The sequence below is a fragment of the Petromyzon marinus genome, chromosome 56, assembly GCF_048934315.1.
Source record: "Petromyzon marinus isolate PM22_M1 ecotype Great Lakes invasive population chromosome 56, UKy_Petmar_22M1.pri1.0, whole genome shotgun sequence".
Classification (NCBI taxonomy): domain Eukaryota; kingdom Metazoa; phylum Chordata; class Hyperoartia; order Petromyzontiformes; family Petromyzontidae; genus Petromyzon; species Petromyzon marinus.
The window spans coordinates 8,479,423-8,498,106 of NC_133722.1; the positions used below are offsets into that span (position 1 = coordinate 8,479,423).

Genomic DNA, 18,684 nt, shown 5'->3' on the forward strand with positions numbered 1-18,684 from the left:
CACCTTCTCACCAAGCTGCTTGGCAATGGTCTTGTAGCCCATTCCAGCCTTGTGTAGGTCTACAATCTTGTCCCTGACATCTTTGGAGAGCTCTTTGGTCTTGGCCATGGTGAATAGTTTGGAATCTGATTGATTGCTTCTGTGGACAGGTCTTTTATACAGGTAACAAGCTGAGATAAGGAGCACTCCCTTTAAGAGTGTGCTCCTAATCTCAGCTCGTTTCCTGTATAAAAGACACCTGGGAGCCAGAAATCTTTCTGATTGAGAGGGGGTCAAATACTTATTTCCCTCATTAAACTGCAAATCAATTTATAACATTTTTGACATGCGTTTTTCTGGATTTTTGTTGTTGTTATTCTATCTCTCATTGTTCAAATAAACCTACCATTAAAATTATAGACTGACCATTTCTTTGTCAGTGGGCAAACATAAAAAATCAGCAGGGGATCAAATACTTTTTTCCCTCACTGTATACACTCATATAGTATATAGCATATAGTTTATACAGTAGTATATATACATTATATACTACACGCGTATAGGCGAACCCCGACTTGCACGAATTCCAGCTAACGCGGGGTACATGGAACCTAACCCCCGCCTACTCTGAGACCTTGCTGTACAATCTTAAAGAATGAGTGTGAAGTTGTAAAATGGAGTAAAAAAAAAACAAGACCCGTGCCTCAACATGTAGTAGAGAAGGTAGCAGGGAGGTCTAGTCAGGGAGCCTTTCTAAACTAATAAACAATTTTTACTTTACCAAGGCCCACCGAGCTATACAGCTCTTTTTCAGAAGCGACCTGGCCATTAACAAATGATAGCTCAAAGTGGCTTATCATCATGTAGAAATTCATTGCCAAATACTCCAAAGGTGTGATGTTGATTCGAAATGTGGAGGAAAATCAGAGGACACGGAGAAAAATCCACGCGACCACGGGGAGAACACGCAAACTCCAAATATACAGCTGGCATCACAGGGTCGGGATCGAACCGATAAAACTCTGTATACCAGGTGAGGTAGTTAACATCTCGCCACCGTGGTGCCCTTTTCAAAGAGATATCAGCAGAGTATGGTGATGATGATGATCATCAGCCATTCCCTAGCCACTGCCTGATGAAGGCCTCCATATACCATCATCTCTCATCGTCCAGTGATGTTACCACGCAGTTCACTCCTGCATCTCCATGGTGGTCATCCTCTTGCTCACGAATGAGGAACCATGCTGTTCGCCTTTTGGCGTTCTCTGGTCGAGACTATGCCCGAAAGAAGGCTGTCATTGGTGTAGGCCAATCAGTTTCAAGGACAATGCCCATATATTATCAGGGCATGTTTTGTTTGCATGTTCACCACAAGGTACGTGTGGTTAATGCAGACATGATTCCTTGCAAAAAAAGGTTTCTATGTGGTGTTTGAACACCTATTTGGTTGCCAGAAAGGGTAAAACCTATTCGTATTTTTTCATGAAATGTTACATATCGAACAATTGTTTGTGTTATTTCACGAAATGTGTTGAGGTTATTTTTCACTCTGTGGGTGGGGTGGGGGGGGCGCTCTAACGGAACTATTTAGACAATGTCGCGCACACACACGGGCGGCGGAGCTGTGTTTGCGAAAAACCTTGATCTTATCACGGCACTGTACCGCAAGACCTCAAGGTCTCAAAAAGGACGTGCAAAGTCCGCAGTACCAGCAAAATCAAAACGTTCGAAAGTTGATGGATGTTTTGTCACATTTAGAAGGACAAATGCCCATTGTTTTTGTGCTTTTTTTTTAATTGAACAAGAGCCCATTACAAAGCACGAGCGACAGATATTCCACGGACGAGCCCGAGGCCTGGCGCCCGTACAAATGCCAATTTTTTTTTTATGTTTTATAAAACGAGGTCAAAATGTTTTGCGATGGCATCAATCCAAACTAACCCGATGGGGGTTTCGATTTAAACAAATCGTGGACGCCGATTACTAAATTACATTTTTGTCATTGCGATGGGCCAATTGGCATCCCTGAGCCGCCAACAGCTGCATTATGGATGATGGGCTCATTTAGTTATTGGCATAGGAAAGAAGACGAAGTCATAGGCATAGTAGTAACTATAAAGTCGAAGTGATCTCCCGTTCAAATGAGAATTTAGGCTTCGCTCATTTCTTGTTTACAGCCCTAAGCTGTAGCATTTGCACATTCCTATGATGGGCGGCAGGTCCATACAGTCCAACACACTGTTCCTTTTACGTACAAAGGTGAATCCATTTAATAAGACTTCTGATGGATGTTAATTATTGCTATTATCACGCTCGTTTAACCAGGAGACAGAGGCTCACCAAGTCTCAGGACTATTTTCAGGAGGGCTCCTGCAACTTTCGCCGTCCATATTACAATCGGGTAAGGGGGGTAACATTTTCAAAGCTGGCAACATTGCACTCCATATTAGTTTTTTTGGGTTAGAGTTCTCAAATATCAGTGTCGTTAAACCCGGTCGATTAGTAAAGATTTGCCACGTAAACAAAAAGTGCCAATTAGTTACTACTGGTAACCAATCGCTGGCAATTACAACCAGCTTCATCAGGAAATGTTGCCTGGTTAAGCTGGTTGTAATCACCAGCAAAACATGGTACTCTATAAATGTTGTGAGTTTACAATTCAGCGGTGTGGTGAAGTACTGTAGTAACCAATTGGCACGTTTTGTTTACCTGAGAAACCTTACCAATTTGCTGTGTCGGGTGGTGGCAGGTTTGTAGACATTTATATTTATGCGACCTAACCAAAAAAAAGCATTTTTATGGATATTGGTCGCGAAAGCCTACAAATATGCGTTAAGTTGCACTCTTGACACCGGCACTACCTCTGGAAAGTGATGTCGGCTGATCTTGAACATCCACTATATCTTCGAGTCAACCACGAACCAGAATAGGAACTCACCACCTACCGATTGCAAGCCACCACTGTTCCATCTCGACCAAAACCTCCTGGACATCCGTGATGAAAAGAGCTTCACAGCTCATCGGATTCCTCCAATATAAATACACACTCCCCATTCCCATTTCACACCACGTCCAAATATTAAACAAAAACTGGAAAACTGTAGTGTCCATTACATGACATTCCAGCTGCCATGAACTTATTTGCAGAAGTACACCCTTTCAAACTGAAACTGGCCCCAACATCACGCTTCGTGGCAAATGGAGCCACGTTAATGCTGGACGCCAGTGTTGGCGGGTTCACCAACTCCCCGAGGGGATGTTAACTTAAAAGGTGAAATCGTTTATTACTTGTACTTAATCGCGGCGTGAATGGGCTCAATGGCTCAGCTTTGCATATGGGGGGGGGGGGAAAGGGAAACACTACACAGAAGTGATTATAACGGGAGTCCTGTTCACGTGGTGTCGTTTCTATCCATTAAAAACTGGCCAGGTTGGTCTCAGTGGCAGAGCGGGCGGCTCGCAATTGCGAGTTCATAATCCTGGTGCGGGGTTGACTCAAGCCCATCATATATCTCTGCAGGGTTAGGTTCTATAAAATGGATTTGCTGTACTGCATTATGGGAGAAGCGAAAAGTGGTTTGGAATGTGGAATTTCCACCACTGGCTTTGGTGGGGTCGTAAAGAGATGAGCACCACCTCAATTGTTCATTTTAGCAGGAAATCACTTTGGCTTGAGTACAGAATCTTTATTTAAACTGGAGGAATCCGATGAGCTATAAAGCTCTTTTTCACAGATGTCCAGTAGGGGCAGGGGGGTCATAACGTTACAAAAACAATAACAAAACACTTTCGGAGTGCAAAGTATAGGAAAGGTAAACAAATCGCTTAAAAAATACAAATGAACTATTTTTTATCTTACCAGATAAAGCACAGAGGTACTAACTTATTTTTAAGAAGGGACCTGGCCACAAATGATAGCTCAATAAAACGACTTTTCACGTGGAAATGTAAAGCATCCAAATACCCTAAACGCGTGTTGTTGATTCAAAATGTAGAGGGGAAAACCGAAGGACCTGGAGAAAAATCCACGCAACCACAGGGAGACAGAGAGAGACACGCAAACTCCAAATATACAGCAAATATATAGCAAGTGTCAGGGTCAGAATCGAACCCAGGATCTCCTGCATGCCAGGCAACGTAGATAACATCTCCCTAGCCACTGTGGTGAGGGTGCTGAGTGAGGAGTCGAGCGGGAAGCTTGACAGCCGGTAAAGGTGGCGAAATTGAGGTCGATGAGGGTAGAATGGCAGTGGAGGCGAGGGTCGGTGACATCAAGGTTTTGGGGAGGGCAAAAGGTTAAGTATGAGCTCAACAGGCATGTGAACGCTGTGAGGGTTGGTGGTGGGTGGGTTGAAGGAAATAAGTGACAGCAGCTGCGTGTGAAGAAGATGGGCGCGTTTAAGGAAATCAAGGAGGTACACGGGGAGCTGGGTTTCATTTTCCACCCACGAATATCGTTTTTCCAGGCCCAATGGTAGATTGGTGTTACCGTAAGTGTCATACCACAACTTGCATGCTACAACGGGGGGGGGGCGCCACGGTGACGATGTGTCAACTGGTATACAGGAGGTCGCGACCCCGACACCTTCTGTATATTTTGAGTTTGCGCGTCTCTCTCCCTGCACTCGCGTGGATTTTTCTTCGGGCTCTTTCGGATTTCCCCATCCCCCCCACCCCTCCACATTTAGAATCAACAGCACGCGTTGAAGAGTATTTGGCTGCTTTACATTTCCACATGTTAAGCCCCTTTTGCTGAGCTATCATGGGATATCCAGGTCGCTTCTGAACAAGAGCTACATTATATAGCAGCTCAGTGGGCCTTACCTGGTAAAATAAAAAATAGATATAGTATTTTGATTTAAAGCTTTCGTGACTGCAGTAATTCATATTCTTAGCTCTTTCGGTAAAGTCACGTTGAAGGGAAATAATAAAATAATAAAAATATATATCAAACAATAAAAATTCTCACGACGTTTCAACCATAACACACCTGATGACGACCGTTTGTGTTATGGTCGAGACGTCGTGAGAATTTTTATTGTTTTATATATATTTTATTATTTCCCTTCAACGTGACTTTACCGAAAGAGCTAAGAATATAGATATAATGTTAAAGTTCGTTCGCACCATACGTGCTAATCGGAGGTGCGGGGGAATGACAACAAACTAAAACACACAAAAAGCAGTTCTAAACATTAAAAAGGCAGATAACTGAGCTGAAGGCAGTATTGCAATGTGGCAATTATAATAAAGTTGTGAACGAGATAGAAATGTATGAAGTGGGTTTGCAAATGTCGTTATCCCAAGGCTATAGAAGGGTGCGTGGCAATGAAGTGGTGGCGATGGTGAGAGATGGTCGTGGTTGGTTGTATGTCGAACTTCTTTTGCACCGTACGTAGCCAAACTGGTGTGCAGATTGCATACCGTGTAAACCCATACGCTTTACCAGTATTCTTGTACAGGGAAATCGAGTACTCAGGTCCATACGGCGTACAGCCGTTTCAATACTAGACTTTGTAGGATGAACGTTGAGATTTAAAAGGGCACGGGGTGATCATTAAGGTCTGAATTGGTCAGTAATAAGGTAGGGCACATATAAGGGGTTGCCAGGTATGCACTATAAACTACACACCTGTCAACCCATACAGTTTACCCTGTATTCTTGAACAACGAAATTGAGTTTTTAGGTCCATACGGTGGTACAGCCATTTCAATACGGGCAACAAAAATAGTTTTTTTTTGCCTATTTATGTTTCTCCCTTGTGATGGGACTTTGTAGGATGAACGTTGAGATTTATAAGGGGGCACGGGGTGACCAATAATGTCTGAATTGGTCAGTAATAAGGTAGGACACTGATAAGGGGTTGACAGGTATGGGATTTTAACACGATTGCTACTCAGACACTCCAAAGCAGCAGTGGAAGAGTGATGTGCACGGCGGGGGTTGAGCATCTACAATTGCTGTGCTCAGAAGTCGGCGTGTAACAGGAGTGTGATGGTATGATGCCGACGATGATGATGATGACGGTTGTGAGGTGACGATGCCCCCCCAAAAGCAAACGAGGGAAGACAAAGACGGTCCCGGGGAAACGCCTCACAGGCAGCTGAAGTCGAAAATGGTGCGCGCGTTGAAGCGCCGATCTCCCAACAAGGTTTCCATGGCGTGTTTTTCCTGAGGCAAAAACAACAACAAACCACCACCATTAAAACCAACAACAACAAACGAGACCTCCATTATCCACTTGCTGGCAATGGCCGCCGACGGGAGGGGCGGCGTTACCATTGCCCAACCAACGATTTTTTAAAGAAAAAAAATATTAACAAAACGTAAAACCTTTCAAACACCGCGCATTAAGCAATTTGTACATTTAACGATCGTTTAACTGGGGACGCGCGTTGCACTGCTCCATCTGTTAATGTCATTCGCGTTCTAAATGCGAATCAATAATTTAACGAACGGCCAACAAGGCCTCAGACAGAGCGCGCTCGTCGCCTGAACAGCGGCCCATCTATGACGCAATTAACAATCTCCTTTAACTCGAAACAAAACCACGGCAACAATAACGACGCTTGTAATGCGTTTAAGGACAGATTGTTGTTCGCTTTATTGTCACCTGTAATCGAGGGGGGGGGGGGGGTCGTTTAAAGCACTTGAATCTTTCGGTCGAATCCAGACGCCGTGAAGAAGTCGACTCAAGCTTAACCCGACACAGACAGAGATTATAGCACGGAGCGAGTGACGTAGGTTTATGAAGCGGGCCCCGCCCCTTGCCCCGCCCCTCACCCCACCAACCCCGCCCCCTCCACCTCAAAACCCCGCCCCTCAGCCGACAACCCCGCCCCTCGACATCAAAATTTCCGCCCCTCGCCCCCCAACCCGGGCTCCTCCGACTCCGCCCCTCGCACCTACAACCCCGCCCCTCACCCTCAAACCCCGCCCTTCACCCGCCAACCCCGCCCCACTATTTCAAGACCCCTCCCCTCATCCTCCAACCCCAGCCTCCTTCGACTCCGCCCCTCCACCACAAACCCCGCCTCCTATTTAACCCAGCCCCCTTCACCTTCCAACCCCGCCCCTCCCCATAAACCCCGCCCCTCTCCATCCCCCCCCCAAATGCCCCCGCCCCCTCCTATCATCCGACAGTCGTGACGTCTCGCGCTGGCACGTTTGAGTCACGTGGTTAACGCTAGTTGACGGTGTGGGGGCGGGCGGGTGAAGGAGCGGTGGTGCAGCGGTTAGCGCGCTGTTGCGCTCCGAGAACCCTTGCGACCCGAGTTCGATTCCCCGCTCGAGGTCACCAAGACCGGTGGCGATTATCTTGAACCCGGTCCTGGTGGTCTGTCCCAAAGTCGACTCAGCCTCAAAACGAGTACCCGGTGCGGTGTGTAATAAACATCGCCACTGGGGAGACAAAGGCGGCCGGGCGTGGATGCTGGCTCGCTAACAGCACTTGCCCCAGCAGTCGGCTAAGGCTACACGGGGGATCTTTGTCTTTGGAGTGGGCAAGAGCGAGCCCCGCCCCTCGGCCCCCCCGCACGTAACCAAACAACCAACCACGAATAGCGCGCTGACGTCACCACGTCCTACGCGTAACGTCGCGCAACGGTTCTCTCAGGTGCACGTGACCAGGCCAGGCTGCGCGATGACGTCACAATTAAATTTCCGAGTTCAGCACACAGGACGGTGTTTATGCTGTACTGGAGGAGAAATCGGATGAGGTGCCGTCCATAAATGACGTCACGCGATTTTGGAGGATTTTGACCCCCCGTCCGTCCGTCACACGGCGTCACTAAAAGTCAGACCCCCCCCCTCAAATATGACGTCACAAAGCTCTGCACCCCCCCCAAATAAAACATGCTTCAAATCGCTTTAAACTATTGTCATTGTAGTGCGTATTTAATGTGGCGCTGCACTCTGATGTTGTAGGAGAAAACATTTATTAAAAAGTCTATTTGATTAAGTAGAACGTGTTGTCTATATTTATTTAAAGTTGCGCATTTTGATGTGACGTCACATTTCTCACCCCCCCCCCCATCATCATTATATCGCCTTTGCCAGTACCAAAATATAATAAAAGGGGTTTCCCATATTATTGGTTCTTTCGGTAAAGTCACGTTGAAGGGAAACAATAAAATAATAATAATAATATATAACAATAAAATTCCCACGACGTTTCGACTGTAACACAAACAGTCATCATCAGGTGTGAAAACCAACGGCAAGAAACACACCTGATGATGACTGTTTGTGTTACAGTCGAAACGTCGTGAGAATTTTATTGTCTTATATATTATTATTATTAATTTATTGTTTCCCTTCAACGTGACTTTACCGAAAGAACCAAGAATATGAATCACTGCAGTCACGAAAGCTTTAAATAAAGAAATAAAAAAATATTGTTTTATATTTTTAATCCCTGCAGTCACGAAAGCTTTAAATCAGGGTTTTTCCCCTTGTTTCTGCCAACAAAACACGTCACACATCTTCTTAGTTTTTTCGGTAAAGTCACGTTGAAGAGAAACAACAAAATAACAAAATATATATAAAACAATAAAAATTCTCACGACGTTTCGACCATAACTCAAACGGTCATCATCAGGTGTGTCGGTTTGCATAAATTTATTTTGAAAACGGCATATTTATTTTATTTATTTATATATATAAAAAATTAACGTTTGCGTCACGCGCAACGATTGGCAGTTTACCCAGGACTAGTCCATCTATTTTTTTAAAAGAGGAGGGGGGAGACGAAATTTGTTTTTATGTATGCTGTCTGAAAGCCACTGTAAGCGTGAACAATCAATCAAGAACTGAAATGATTTATCAAATCTTTCCAATGATTGCTAAGATAGAATCCATCTTCTCGGTTGAAATTGTCTCTGTGCTTGTATATGTGGATAGCCTCATGAACGAATCTCTCATGGAAGCCAGATGGCTTACAAAGAACCTCCGTCTTGGAAAAGTCAATGGCATGTGAGCCTACTGAATTAGAACAATGATCTGCTACGGCCGAGGTGTTGGTCCTACCGTGTTTAAGGTCTGCTTTATGTTCACGAATGCGGTCCGAGATATGGCGTTTGGTTTCTCCAATGTAACTACTACCACAGAGGCAACTTAGTTTGTAGACACCAGGGTATTGTATGTCCGGAATCACATCTTTTACAGACGGAACCAGATCACGGATTTTATGTAATGTGTTGAAACGGACCTGGATCTTGTGTTTATTCAAGATTTTGGAGATCTTTTTTGTGATCCCAGCAATGTAGGGTAAAGTGATGGTTTTGAAAGGCTCCTCAAGAGGGTTCTTCTTCATGGTTTGAGTGATAGCTTTGCGGATTGTATAGTCGGAGTAACCATTAGCCCTAAGAGCTTGGTGTACGTGCTTGAGTTCACTGCTTATGTGTTCCTGGTCGGATATGCATTGGGCTCTATGATACAGAGTCTTGATGAGAGAATTCTTCTGTGATGGATGGTGGTGGGAATCCGGTTTCAGATAAGCATCCGTATGGGTAGCTTTCCTGTAGACAGAGTGGCTCATTGAACCATCAGGTCTCTTTTTAATTAGGACATCCAAAAAAGGTATCTTGCCATCTATTTCGACTTCCATGGTAAATCTGATGGCTGGGTGTATGGAATTGATGTGGTCGAAGAATTGGTCTAGAGCAGGCCGGCCATGTGGCCAGATGACAAAAGTGTCATCCACGTACAACAAGGCCGCTTGTGTTGTGGCCGAAACGTCGTGAGAATATTATTTTATCAATTTATTATTTTATTCTCATTCTACGTGACTTTACCGAAAGAACCAAAGAAGAAGTATAGGAAAGGTAAACAAATGGCGTACAACAAAAATAATTACATTTTTATTCTTGGTCCTTTCGGATAAAGTCACGTAGAAGGGGGATAATACAACAAATAAAAAATCAAACAATAAAATTCTCACGACGTTTCGATGAAATTTTTGAAGAAAAAAAACATTATTGCTGTGGTTTTCACACCTGATGATGATTGCTTGTGTTGCATACGAAACGTCGTGAGAATTTAATTGTTTTATTTTCATTATTTTATTATTTCCCTTCTACGTGACTTTATAGAAAGAACCAAGAATATGGAATACCTACAGTCGCGAAAGCTTTAAAACTAAATTTTACATTACATTTTTTTCAATCTTACCAGGTGAGGCGGACTGAGCTATTCCCCTATTTTTCCAGAAGCTACCTGGCCACAAATGATAGCTCAACGTAGTGCTTAAGGGGCCGTCCATAAATGACGTCACGCACCTAGGGGGGGGGGAGGTCAGACATTTGTGACGATGTGTGACGAGGGGGGGGGGGGGGTTGAGAAATGTGACGTCACATCAAAATGCGCAACTTTAAATAAATATTGACAACACGTTCTACTTAATTAAATAGACTTTTTAATAAATGTTTTCTCCTGCAACATCAGAGTGCAGCGCCACATTAAATACGCACTACAATGACAATAGTTTAAAGCCATTTGAAGCATGTTTTATATATATATTTTTTGGGGGGGCAGAGCTTTGTGACGTCATATTTGAGGGGGGGTCTGACTTTTTGTGACGCCGTGTGACGAGGGGGGGGGGGGTAAAAAATTGTCCAAAATCGCGTGACGTCATTTATGGACGGCCCCCAATCACGTGGCAATTTATAACAGCCAAATGCTCCACTGTCACCTAAATTAACGTTTCTAATGACGTCACGCTCATATTTCCCAATGTGGATAAGCGCTACTGCGTGAGTAATGACGTAACGCTAACATTTATCAGCGTATATAAAGCGCAGCTGAGTGACTAACTACGTCACGCTCACATTTCCCAGTGTGGATAAACGCCAACTCCTGCCCATGGGAAACTTGACTTCTATGGTAAACTGACTTCCATGGTAAACTGGACTCTCATGGTAAACTGACTCTCATAGTAAACTGACTCTCATGGTAAACTGACAACCCATGGTAAACTGACTCCCATAGTGAACTGACTCTCATGGTGAACTGACTCTCATGGTAAACTGACTCTCATGGTAAACTGACTCTCATGGAAAACTGGCTCTCATGGTAAACTGAACTTCCATGGTAAACTGGACTTCCATGGTAAACTGACTCTTATGGTGAACTGACTCTCATGGTAAACTGACTCCCATGGTAAACTGACTCTCATGGTAAACTGACTCTCATGGTATACTGACTTCCATGGTAAACTGGACTTCCATGGTAAACTGACTCTCATGGTAAACTGGACTCTCATGGTAAACTGACTCTCATGGTAAACTGACTCTCATGGTAATCTAGACTTCCATGGTAAACTGACACTCATGGTAAACTGACTCTCATGTTAAACTGACTCTCATGGTAAACTGACTCTCTTGGTAAACTGACTCTCATGGTAAACTGACTCCCATGGTAAACTGACTCCCATGGTAAACTGACTCCCATGGTAAACTGACTCTCATGGTAAACTGACTCCCATTTTAAACTGACTCTCATGGTAAACTGACTCTCATGGTAAACTGACTCCCATTTTAAACTGACTCCCATGGTAAACTGACTCTCATGGTAAACTGACTCTCATGGTAAACTGGACTTCCATGGTAAACTGACTCTCATGGTAAACTGAACTTCCATGGTAAACTGGACTTCCATGGTAAACTGACTCTCATGGTGAACTGACTCTCATGGTAAACTGACTCCCATGGTAAACTGACTCTCATGGTAAACTGACTCTCATGGTAAACTGACTCCCATGGTAAACTGGACTCTCATGGTGAACTGGACTCTCATGGTGAACTGGACTCTCATGGTAAACTGGACTCTCATGGTGAACTGGACTCTCATGGTGAACTGGACTCTCATGGTGAACTGACTCCCATGGTAAACTGGACTCTCATGGTGAACTGGACTCTCATGGTGAACTGGACTCTCATGGTGAACTGACTCTCATGGTAAACTGACTCCCATGGTGAACTGGACTCTCATGGTGAACTAGACTCTCCCCCCCCCCCCCGGCTAAGGAGGCCCCTCGCCAGCTCACGCTGTGTTAACGTGTGGACTCAGCATCAGCCCCAACTATTGAATTACTTTTGTGACATTGTTTTGATAGCTTTATTTTGGTGATTTCGAAAACATATGGTTTTAGAAGCCACGTCTCTTGCGGAAGTGCGGAGTTGGCCTGATAACTTTAATCTAAATTGTCTCATGGTTGTTATTGTTTGACTTGCATCACACTGAATTTTGATTTAAAGCTTTCGTGACTGCAGGGATTAATATTCTTGGTTCTTTCGGTAAAGTCACCACGTAGAAGGGAAACAATAAAATAATAAAAAATATATAAAACAATACAATTCTCACGACGTTTCGACTGCAACACAAGCAATCATCATCGGGTGTGAAAACCACAGCAAGAACATTTGCAAGCCATCTGGCTACCATGAGAGATTCGTTCATGAGGCTATCCACATATACAAACACAGAGACAATTTCAACCGAGAAGATGGATTCCAGTTTAACAATCATTGGAAGGATTTGATAAACCATTTCTGTTTCGATTTAAAGCTTTCGTGACTGCAAGGATTCATCTTCTTTGGTTCTTTCGGTAAAGTCACGTAGAATGAGAATAAAATAATAAATTGATAAAATAAAATAACACAATAATATTCTCAGCGCTGTCCTCCAGACAGTCTCGTCCCTTCACCTGATGAAGGCAGATTGTGTTGTGGCCGAAACGTCGTGAGAATTTTATTGTGTTATTTTATTTTATCAATTTATTATTTGATTCTCATTCTACGTGACTTTACCAAAAGAACCAAAGAAGATGAAACCATTTCTGGTCTTGATTGTTCACGCTTACGGTGGCTTTCAGACCGCATCCATTATTTTCGTCTCCCCCCTCCTCTTTTCCGAACATAGATGGACTCGTCCATCTGAACAAACTGTCAAATCGCTCTTTGTGGTGCTAACGTTAAAAAAAAACGCCACTTTTTTCAAAATTTCTTGCTGTGGTTTTCACACCTGATGATGATTGCTTCTTGTGTTGCAGTCGAAACGTCGTGAGAATTTCATTGTTTATAATTTTTATTATTTTATCGTTTCCCTTCTACGTGGCGACTTTACCGAAAGAGCCAAGAATTTGCATCACACTGGTTTATCCCAGGATGATTATGTTGCGCGTCGTCGCCTTAAGATGCTTCTCTGTTCATGTTTTTTTTGTTTGTTGCGGTTGCGCCCGACTCAAGAGCCGCATGGCTCACAGGGCTCTATACCTAATAAATGAAACTTTAACGAAATAAATTAAACTTGAAGTGCCCGCCGGCCTGTACGTGGCTGTGACGGTGCAGTACACACGCGGTAGTCGCCAGGGGGCGCGATTCACGTGGCGCAGTGTAGACGCACTCGGGCTGAACGATTTTGGGGGAAAAAATGTTTGGGCTTTAAAACTTTCGTGACTGCAGGAATTCACCTTCTTGGTTCTTGCTGTGAAGTCACGTAGGTAGAAAATAAAATAAATAGTTAAATAAAAAACAATAAAAAATAAAAGCCAAAAACCCACGACGTTTCGATCGCAACGCAAGCGGTCTTCATTAAGCGTGGGCTGTTTGCTTTAATCTTCAATGAATTTATAATTAAAACATTTTTTTCTTCTATCTACCTACGTGAACCAAGAATATGATTTGGGGAAAATATCTAATTGCGATTTTTCTCACATTGCGATTGCGACTTGATTCGCGATTACATTTTTAAAAGTCAAGCTTTAGTTCAATATTCACTGACATAGACTTAAAACACGTGATGGAGCATTACCACGTGATACCATCACAATATGAACTGCTCGATATATTCTAATGCAAGGATGAGAACTGAAAATGTATTAATTGCTTCCAACATGTATTTATTAAAATGTTTTAAAAGAAATAGAACATTCAAACATAAAAAAAAAATGTTAAGCTAAATAAATAAAGTTAGAATAATAAAATAATAAAACAATACCAATAAGAAAGTAATATGACTTTTCAAATCGCAAAAAAATCGCAGCCTTTGCAATTTGCTATACCGCATTGTTTCAAATTGCGATTTCGATTTGAAATCGATTAATCGTTTAGCCCGACTACGCACGTGGCTCTGCCTGTGACCCAGCAGCGCTGTGGAGGCAGCAGTGGGTTGGTGGATCACACAAAGATGGGCTGATAAACTCCCTTCCCCGTGGGCGTCGAGGAAGAGGAGGAAGAGGAGGTGCCGTACCCTGGCTCGCTAGAACACGGCGGTACAACAAAGCGTGGACTGATCTCCATCTGTTCCAACTCCTCCATCTGTTCCAACTCACTTTCCCGTGGGCGTAGAGGAGAAGGTGCCGTAACCCTGGGTCACCAGGAGATGGTGGTACAGCAAAGTGTGGACTAATCTCCATCTGTTACAACTCCTCCATCTGTTCCAACTCACTTTCCCGTGGGCGTAGAGGAGGAGGTACCGTAACCCTGCGTCACCAGGAGATGGTGGTACAACAAAGCGTGGACTAATCTCCATCTGTTCCAACTCCTCCATCTGTTCCAACTCACTTTCCCGTGGGCGTAGAGGAGGAGGTGCCGTAACCCTGGGTCACCAGGAGATGGTGGTACAGCAAAGCGTGGACTAATCTCCATCTGTTACAACTCCTCCATCTGTTCCAACTCACTTTCCCGAGGGCGTAGAGGAGGAGGTGCGTTGATTCTAATTGAGGAGGGCGAGAAATCCGGAGGAACCCGGAGAATAATCCACGTGGCGAGAGAGAGAGAGAGACACGCAAACTCCAAATATACAGCAGCATGCGTCAGGGTCGGGATCGAACCCCCGGTCTTCTATGTACCAGACGAGGTAGTTAACATCTCATAGCCACCGTGATGATGATGAGAGAGAGAGAGACGCAAACTCCAAATATACAGCAGGCGCCAGGGTCGGGATCGGGATCGAACCCGCGGTCTTCTGTGTACAAGGCGAGGTAGTTAACATCTCATAGCCACCGTGATGATGATGATGATGAGACACACACAAACTCCAAATATACAGCAGGCGCCAGGGTCGGGATCGAACCCGCGGTCTTCTGTGTACCAGGCGAGGTAGTTAACATCTCATAGCCACCGTGATGATGATGATGAGACACACACAAACTCCAAATATACAGCAGCAGGCGCCAGGGTCGGGATCGAACCCGCGGTCTTCTGTGTACCAGGCGAGGGAGTTAACATCTCGTTGGGCACGGGACGATGCCCAAGCTTGGCTACCGAGCCCCCTCCTCCCTCATCACCACCCCCACTCACGACCCTACCCCGCTTTCACATCATTGAAACCTGGCCTCGCCACACCAACAATGTCCCCGCGTGTCGGTGGGGTTAAATGAGTGGGTAACTCTACGAGACGACGACTTTTTATTCCTGATAATTCTACGACACGACGACTTTTACTGGTAGGAACGAAGTTGTAAACTGAGTGTACCAGCCTGCGATAGATTAATGTGTCCGTCCGTCCGTCCGTCACCTTTCAATACTTTAACGAAGTGAAATCTCGTGCTGTTGGGTATAATAAAATTGCGCAAAATTCCAATGTTCCTACCAGCCCACCCTGCAGGGACTTGTTTATTACTGAATTTTTACCAGCTAAGCGCCCCACTGAGCTCGCTACGTGGCTCTTCGTTATTGTTGTTGTTGTTGGTGTTGTTGCAGACGCGACCTGCCAATCGCTAATGACATCGAGCTCAACGAAGTGGGATTCATCGTCACCACGTCGAGACGTTTCGAGCAGCAGCCAAAAAACTCTGAACGCGTGACGAGGAGGAGGATGATCGCGTGTCCCAGTGCCCCCCCCAAATAGAAGCGATAACTATCGTGGCCCCCCATGGCACCCCCCTTCTGCCCCCCCCCCTATAAAGAGAGAGGGGGACACAGCTCCCCCCTTCTCTCTGAAGGAGGTCTGACCCTAGCGGCAATCGGAGCCGCTCGCTGGCTCTTAACAGTGCCGCTTCACGCCCGTTGTTTATTCAGGGACCCATCACCGTCATCGCCGTCAGCCGTGACCTCACCACGACGCTTGTGCCAGGCTAGGTGCACGTTAAGGCCACGTGAAGTGTCGAACGCCCTCTGGCAGGAGGTGACGGGGCAGACCCAGGTGCCATGGGTCGACTGACTGAGATGAGTGGCTTATGCACCACCGTGCCAACTTGCTGTGCTTTAGCCACCCGGCGCTCCGCTCGTTGTTGTGAGCGTCGCTCCTTCGCCCTCCGTTGTTGTTGGAGGGCGACTGCCTCCAACTGCCCAGTAGCGTCCTTCACGAGCCTCCTCCACAGAGGCCGATCTTGACACCGCTGGTACCAGTCATCGGCAAGTCCACTCAGCTCCACATCCTCCTGTACCACATCACTCCATCTCTTCTCCAGCCCGTGCCGCGCCCGTTTAGCTCTCTCTATCCTGCCGAACAAAAGCTGTTTAGGCATGCGGTGGCTGGGCATGCGGGCTACATGACCCAGCACCATCACCACCACCATCACTATCACCACTACCACGGTGCATTGCTGCCTCTTGATATCTAGAGTTGGGGATTTTATTGTTGTTGTTAAACCGAATTCGAACTAAAATGATGACACGGCTCTCCTTTTTATTTTGGTTTCCGACAACCCTGTCTTCGACAAAATATAATCCCTGCATTACGGCGGCAGGATCCTCTTGAAAATGAGTCACACGACGCAGCGTGGCTCTGCTGGATAATTCATTAAGATTATAACAATAACAATACTCCGAATAATAATAACAAGCATTGCTATTTACTGCTGGCTTTGTTCTGTTATGACGGTGTCGATGGTTGCTTCTGAACGTCGTAATTCTGTGCAGCTGACGGTGCCCGCTGATGATGATGGAGGAGACGCGTTAAGTCTTCGATGGAATTCATTCATCGCATGGCCTGGAGCCCGTGACCCCGCGTGTGTTTTCATGCAAAATAAAGTCCCCTACCCCACCTACCCCACCCACCACTCCACGTGTGGCGGGTGGGATGGGGTGGGGTGGGTGGGGGGTAAAAACCTCTTGCCAAATAGAGCCACCCTCCCTAACCACTATCACCCCACCACCACCACCACTCACATCATTTAACCCTTGCTTCACCACAAACCGACCGCGCAGGGAATCTCCCGCAATGCCTCGCAGTCATCCACGAATCGGTTGGGTTCAGTGTGTTCGTACTCCAGGGCACCTCTCGAGTCACTGCTATTAACTGATTTTATTTTACCAGGTAAGGCCCCACTGAGCTAATGTAACTTTTTGTTGTTGTTGTCAGAAACGACCTGGCCGCAATAGATAGCTTAACAACGCGGCACACGAGGGCACCACTCCGAAACGGCGTATAAACGGTGCTCGCGTTCCACGTTATAACGGGGTTGTGTTCTGCGTTATAACGGGGGCGCGTTCCACGTTATAACGGGGTTGTGTTCTGTGTTATAACGGTGCTCGCGTTCCACGTTATAACGAGGTTGTGTTCTGCGTTATAACGGTGCTCGCGTTCCACGTTATAACGGGGCTGTGGTCTGCGTTATAACGGGGGCGCGTTCCACGTTATAACGGGGTTGTGTTCTGCGTTATAACGGTGCCCGCGTTCCACGTTATAACGGGGTTGTGTTCTGCGTTATAACGGTGCTCGCGTTCCACGTTATAACGGGGTTGTGTTCTGCGTTATAACGGGGGCGCGTTCCACGTTATAACGGGGTTGTGTTCTGTGTTATAACTGTGCTCGCGTTCCACGTTATAACGGGGTTGTGTTCTGCGTTATAACGGTGCTCGCGTTCCGCGTTATAACGGGGTTGTGTTCTGCGTTATAACGGGGGCGCGTTCCACGTTATAACGGGGTTGTGTTCTGCGTTATAGCGGTGCCCGCGTTCCACGTTATAACGGGGTTGTGTTCTGCGTTATAACGGGGGCGCGTTCCGCGTTATAACGGGGTTGTGTTCTGCGTTATAACGGGGGCGCGTTCCACGTTATAACGGGGTTGTGTTCTGCGTTATAACGGTGCTCGCGTTCCACGTTATAACGGGGTTGTGTTCTGCGTTATAACGGGGCGCGTTCCACGTTATAACGGGGATGTGTTCTGCGTTATAACGGTGCTCGCGTTCCACGTTATAACGGGGTTGTGTTCTGCGTTATAACGGTGCTCGCGTTCTACGTTATAACGGGGTTGTGTTCTGCGATATAACGGGGGCGCGTTCCACGTTATAACGGGGTTGTGTTCTGCGTTATAACGAGGGCGCGTTCCACGTTATAACGGGGTTGTGTTCTGCGTTATAACGGGGGCACGTTCCACGTTATAACGGGGTTGTGTTCTGCGTTATAACGGGGGCGCATTCCACGTTATAACGGGGTTGTGTTCTGCGTTATAACGGTGCTCGCGTTCCACGTTATAACGGGGTTGTGTTCTGCGTTATAACGGGGGCGCGTTCCACGTTATAACGGGGTTGTGTTCTGCGTTATAACGGTGCTCGCGTTCCACGTTATAACGGGGTTGTGTTCTGCGATATAACGGGGGCGCGTTCCACGTTATAACGGGGTTGTGTTCTGCGTTATAACGAGGGCGCGTTCCACGTTATAACGGGGTTGTGTTCTGCGTTATAACGGGGGCACGTTCCACGTTATAACGGGGTTGTGTTCTGCGTTATAACGGGGGCGCGTTCCACGTTATAACGGGGT

The 18,684-nt window shown here is 45.9% G+C and overlaps 1 protein-coding gene across 1 annotated transcript in view; it reads right to left on the bottom strand.

Moving 5' to 3' along the window:
- Nucleotides 1-6,734, bottom strand: part of TMBIM6 (transmembrane BAX inhibitor motif containing 6) — a 29,733-nt gene extending 22,999 nt beyond the window's left edge. Inside the window, exons 1-2 of the mRNA XM_032975626.2 lie at nucleotides 6,594-6,734; nucleotides 6,078-6,151 (exon numbers count right to left, since the gene is read on the bottom strand). Coding sequence (XP_032831517.1) covers nucleotides 6,078-6,139 — 62 coding nt within the window. The 5' untranslated portion in view covers nucleotides 6,140-6,151; nucleotides 6,594-6,734. The remainder of the gene's footprint in view (nucleotides 1-6,077; nucleotides 6,152-6,593) is intronic.
- Nucleotides 6,735-18,684: the final 11,950 nt, after the last annotated feature.